The sequence below is a fragment of the Oncorhynchus nerka genome, linkage group LG2, assembly GCF_034236695.1.
Source record: "Oncorhynchus nerka isolate Pitt River linkage group LG2, Oner_Uvic_2.0, whole genome shotgun sequence".
NCBI classification, from domain to species: domain Eukaryota; kingdom Metazoa; phylum Chordata; class Actinopteri; order Salmoniformes; family Salmonidae; genus Oncorhynchus; species Oncorhynchus nerka.
In genome coordinates, this window is record NC_088397.1 from 99,541,261 (window position 1) to 99,547,260 (window position 6,000).

The 6,000-nt window shown below is 46.3% G+C and overlaps 1 protein-coding gene across 1 annotated transcript in view; it reads left to right on the plus strand.

The window, feature by feature from the left end:
* The window catches only part of LOC115126900 (phosphatase and actin regulator 3-like), a 115,263-nt gene extending 111,315 nt beyond the window's left edge, over window positions 1-3,948 (plus strand). The window contains exon 11 of the mRNA XM_065004733.1: window positions 953-3,948. Coding sequence (XP_064860805.1) covers window positions 953-968 — 16 coding nt within the window. The 3' untranslated portion in view covers window positions 969-3,948. The remainder of the gene's footprint in view (window positions 1-952) is intronic.
* The last annotated feature ends 2,052 nt before the right edge of the window (window positions 3,949-6,000 follow it).

A 6,000-nucleotide genomic window follows, 5' to 3' on the forward strand; every position in this document is an offset into this window, starting at 1 on the left:
CAAAGGGACTGTGCGTTACCTAACCATTCAGCACAATTCCTGTCTAGCACTCAGAGGACAGAGCTGTTCAATATGTTCTATATGAATAGATGGTTCAGACAGAGCACTCACATCGTCTGTCCATTCAGTTATTAATAAATATTATTAATAGATCTCTGATGAAGTTCTGGGAAGTGATCATACTCTAACACTGACAGTGTCCTCTATATCTCTTCCCCCTTCTCTCTCTCTCTCTCTTTTCCCCCTTCTCTCTCCCTCTCTCTCTCTTCCCCCTTCTCTCTCCCTCTCTCTCTCTATCTCTTTCCCCTTCTTCTCTCTCTCTCTCTCTCTCTCTTCCCGCTTCTCTCTCTTTCTCTCTCTCTCTTCCCCCTCCCTCTCTCTCTCTCTCTCTCTTTCTCTCTCTTCCCCCTTCTCTCTCTCCCTCTTCCCCCTCTCTCTCTCTCGCTCTCTCTCTCTGTCTCACTCCCCATCTCTCTTTCTTTCTTTCTTTCTTTCTTTCTTTCTTTCTTTCTTTCTTTCTTTCTTTCTTTCTTTCTTTCTCTCTCTCTCTCTCTCTCTCTCTCTCTTCCCCCCCTCTCTATCTCTCTCTCTCCCCCTTCTCTCCCCCTCTCTCTCTCTTTCCCTTCTCTCTCTCTCTCTCTCTCTCTCTCTCTCTCTCTCTCTCTCTCTCTTCCTCTCTCTCTCTTCCCCCTCCCCTCCTCCTCTCTCTCTCTCTCTCTCTCTCTCTCTCTCTCTCTCTCTCTCTCTCTCTCTCCCTTCTCTCTCTTCTCTCTCTCTCTTCCCCCCCTCTCACTCTCTCTCGCTCTCTCTCTCTCTCTCGCTTCCCCCTTCTCTCTCTCTCTCTCTCTCTCTCTCTCTCTCTCTCTCTTTCCCACTTCTCTCTCTTTCTCTGTCTCTTACCCCCTCTATCACTCTTTTTCTCTCTTCCCCTTCTCTCTCTCTCTCTCTCTAGGTTCCATCGACCGTAGTGTAGAGGTAGTTTCTTCTGTGAAGAAGCAGCAGTGTAGACCATGTGACAGTCTCCTGTTCCCAGGCCCAGTCTCCTGTTCCCAGGCCCAGTCTCCTGTTCCCGGATGTTCGACCTACAGATTTCTGTCTGTCTCTCTACCAACATGGAGGAGCTGTCTGTCTCTCTGTGTGTCACAATGGAGGCTATGTCTCTAGAGCTGGAGCCCAGGAAATATAAAATCAGACTGATAAACTCTTAAAGGAACTATTAACACGTCAATGTGTGCTATTTCCTGGATGTCATCCAATGAGAAAAAGACTCCTGGATGCCATCCAATGAAAAAAAGACTCCTGGATGCCATCCAATGAGAAAAAAAACTCCTGGATGCCATCCAATGAGAAAAAGACTCCTGGATGTCATCCAATAAGAAAAAGACTCCTGGATGCCATCCAATGAGAAAAAAGACAAATGAAGAAGACGGCACCACTTACTAGTTCACAAGTCGTTTCTCTCAATTCACTCCAAGCCAGCAGTCTGAACGAATCAGACACAAACATAAAGGATAATAAGACATTTACCTTTATTTTTACACTTTAGTCATTAAACAAATGCTCTTATTCAGACTTACAGGAGCAAATAGGGTTAAGTGCCTTGTTTTACCAGCAACCTTTCAGTTACTGGCCCAATGATCTTAACCGCTAGGCTACCTGCCGCCAGATAAAGGTTCAAACGGATGAGACATCCCATCCCCCTCAAACTGCTGGTGTGGAATAAACTGATAGAAATGATGGCGTCTGTGAGTGCTGGTCGTCTTGTTTCGTAGTGGAGTTGGATCGTTTGGATTAGTCAAAAGGGAGGAACTATGAAGAGCCTTCATCTTAGCCCAGTGGAACCAGCCCAAGGGGAGGAACTATGAAGAGCCTTCATCTTAGCCCAGTGGAACCAGCCCAAGGGGAGGAACTATGAAGAGCCTTCATCTTAGCCCAGTGGAACCAGCCCAAGGGGAGGAACTATGAAGAGCCTTCATCTTAGCCCAGTGGAACCAGCCCAAAGGGAGGAACTATGAAGGGCCTTCATCTTAGCCCAGTGGAACCAGCCCAAAGGGAGGAACTATGAAGGGCCTTCATCTTAGCCCAGTGGAACCAGCCATAAGGGAGGAACTATGAAGGGCCTTCATCTTAGCCCAGTGGAACCAGCCCAAAGGGAGGAACTATGAAGAGCCTTCATCTTAGCCCAGTGGAACCAGCCCAAAGGGAGGAACTATGAAGAGCCTTCATCTTAGCCCAGTGGAACCAGCCCAAAGGGAGGAACTATGAAGAGCCTTCATCTTAGCCCAGTGGAACCAGCCCATAGAGAAGAACTATTGTAGAAAGGCTAGAATGATACGTGGAGTGAAACAGAATGGTGAAGGCAACGATCAGACTTGTTTCACCAGGGTACCTCCAACCTGCTCAGAGACAGGGATCAGACTTGTTTCACCAGGGTACCTCCAACCTGCTCAGAGACAGGGATCAGACTTGTTTCATCAGGGTACCTCCAACCTGCTCAGAGGAAACATATTTTCTCCTTCAGAGAAACATCTGAACATTTTGTCTCATAAACTTGTTTCTACAAGTCAGGGGATGGAGGAGACGCCAGGTTACGTCTCAAATGGCACCCAGTTCCCTATATAGTGCACTACTTTAGACCAGGGTTCCCTATATAGTGCTCTACTTTAGACCAGGGTTCCCTATATAGTGCTCTACTTTAGACCAGGGTTCCCTATATAGTGCACTACTTTAGACCAGGGTTCCCTATATAGTGCACTACTTTTGACCAGGGCCCTTATGGACACAGACCTTGAGGAGGTCATTTCTATGTCATGGGACAGAAGATACCAGGTCGTGTCTGCCATACTTTTTTCATAACAGACTCTTTGAAAGCATTTACGAACAATGGCCTTGGAAACACTAGCAGAGGAGAGATGTGGAAAGATGAGGAGAGAAGAGGAGAGATGTGGAAAGATGTGTAGAGAAGAGGGGAAATGTGGAGAGATTAGGGGAAATGAGGGGAAATGTGGAGAGAAGAGGAGAGAAGAGGAGAGATGGGAGGAAATGTGGAGAGATTAGGGGAAATTAGGGGAAATGTGGAGAGATTAGGGGAAATTAGGGGAAATGTGGAGAAGAGGAGAGAAGAGGAGAGATGGAGAGAGATGAGGAGACATGTGGAGAGAAGAGGAGAGAAGAGGAGAGAAGAGGAGAGATGAGGAGAAATGAGGAGAGATGTGGAGAGAAGAGGAGAGATGAGGAGAGGTGGAGAAATGAGGAGAGAAGAGGAGAGAAGAGGAGAGATGAGGAGAGGTGGAGAAATGAGGAGAGAAGAGGAGAGATGAGGAGAGGTGGAGAAATGAGGAGAGAAGAGGAGAGATGAGGAGAGATGAGGAGTGGTGGAGAAATGAGGAGAGAAGAGGAGAGATGAGGAGAGAAGAGGAGAGATGTGGAGGAATGTGACCAAGAGCCCTTCCCTCTCCCCTCCTTTCCAGTAATGCTAGTTGGGCCTTTCCTCTTCTCTCCTTTCCAGTAATGCTAGTTGGGCCTCTCCTCTTCTCTCCTTTCCAGTAATGCTAGTTGGGCCTTTCCTCTTCTCTCCTTTCCAGTAATGCTAGTTGGGCCTCTCCTCTTCTCTCCTTTCCAGTAAATGCTAGTTGGGCCTTTCCTCTTCTCTCCTTTCCAGTAATGCTAGTTGGGTCGCTAAAATGTCTGGTAAATTTCCCCAAATTCCCTGGCTGGAGAATTTCCGGAATAATTTTGCGACCCTCCATGTTATTCTCCCCCCAGTACCCAGGCATCTGTCTCTGTGAGCTGGACTGCAGGGAGTCTCATAACAAGTTGTTAATTCATCATCATCATCATCATCATCATCATCATTATTATTATTATGTTATGCTGTTGGCAAGAGGAAACCATGTCTGTCTGAACACCCTTTGTAAACACTAGTATTATTATCTGCACAATACAAGTTTGGACTTTCTAAAGAACTGCTGTTGTTGTTTCATTTTATATAAGGTGGTTGGATGAAGGGTTGGCGAATAAGGGGCACCGCCAACTGGTAGTGGACTCCGATAGAGCTGCTGGTTTAGATATAGGTACAACTGTCCCAGTGCCCCGGTTAGGAGACCAGTAGGAGACAGAACACACACATGGCCAACAAGAAGGTAGTAAACAGAGACAAACAAAGTATGTAGTACACAGCAGTAATAGCAGGCTAATGAATAATACCAAATGTAATAGCAATGCTATGCTAGCAGTAGTACACAGTGTAATAGCAGGCTAATTACAGTATAGCAATGCTATGCTAGCAGTAGTACACGGTGTAATAGCAGGCTAATTACAGTATAGCAATGCTATGCTAGCAGTAGTACACAGTGTAATAGCAGGCTAATTACAGTATAGCAATGCTATGCTAGCAGTAGTACACGGTGTAATAGCAGGCTAATTACAGTATAGCAATGCTATGCTAGCAGTAGTACACAGTGTAATAGCAGGCTAATTACAGTATAGCAATGCTATGCTAGCAGTAGTACACGGTGTAATAGCAGGCTAATTACAGTATAGCAATGCTATGCTAGCAGTAGTACACGGTGTAATAGCAGGCTAATTACAGTATAGCAATGCTATGCTAGCAGTAGTACACGGTGTAATAGCAGGCTAATTACAGTATAGCAATGCTATGCTAGTATAACAGTATAACTTTAGACCGTCCCCTCGCCCATACCCGGGCGCGAACCAGGGATCCTCTGCACACATCAACAACAGTCACCCACGAAGCATCATTACCCATCGCTCCACAAAAGCCGCGGTCCTTGCAGAGCAAGGGGAACCACTACTTCAAGGTCTCAGAGCAAGTGACGTCACCGATTGAAATGCTATTTAGCGCGCACCACCGCTAACTAGCTAGCCGTTTCACATCCGTTACACTAGCAGTAGTACACAGTGTAATAGCAGGCTAATTACAGTATAGCAATACGGGCTAGCAAATTCTTGGTTATCTGCACGAACCCTGGCTAACAATTTGAATCAGCAATACAAAATTGGGTTTAATTATTTATACCTAACTAATCACACAGAATTACACATACACATAATTAATCATAACTTGATTACACATTACGTCATAAAGGAAAACGTCCTTAGCAGGCGGAACAGATATGACAGCTCCTCCGCTCTCTCCACTGGCTTCCAGTTGAAGCTCGCATCCGCTACAAGACCATGGTGCTTGCCTACGGAGCTGTGAGGGGAACGGCACCTCAGTACCTCCAGGCTCTGATCAGGCCCTACACCCAAACAAGGGCACTGCGTTCATCCACCTCTGGCCTGCTCGCCTCCCTACCACTGAGGAAGTACAGTTCCCGCTCAGCCCAGTCAAAACTGTTCGCTGCTCTGGCCCCCCAATGGTGGAACAAACTCCCTCACGACGCCAGGACAGCGGAGTCAATCACCACCTTCCGGAGACACCTGAAACCCCACCTCTTTAAGGAATACCTAGGATAGGATAAAGTAATCCCTCTCACCCCCCCCCCCCTTAAAAGATTTAGATGCACTACTGTTCCACTGGATGTCAGAAGGTGAATGCACCAATTTGTAAGTCGCTCTGGATAAGAGCGTCTGCTAAATGACTTAAATGTAAAATGTAAATGTTACACAAAAGAAAAGGGGCGGGGTTTGAGTGAAAGAGCGGGAAGACTGAGGAACAAGGGGAAGAAGCTGTGCTATCGTAAAGACAGTATCTTATGCATTCTAAATTAGCCCATTTGGAAAAGGAAAATGCAAGAAATATTTACTCTGAGCTGCACTTCGGTAGGTTGGTGGTAGATGGAAGGCCGTGTTGCCAAACCGAGTCCTTTGAAGAATGTCTCTGGTTGTCAATTGGATACGTTGTAGTAACGTCGTTGGGTGATAGACGGGATACTCTGTCTGTTCATTCCTAACCCTCATTTGCATCTGCTGTTGCTAACTCAACGGCTAGGAGGTATCACTTCTGTAGTGAATAAGAGTTCAAAGTTCATACCATTC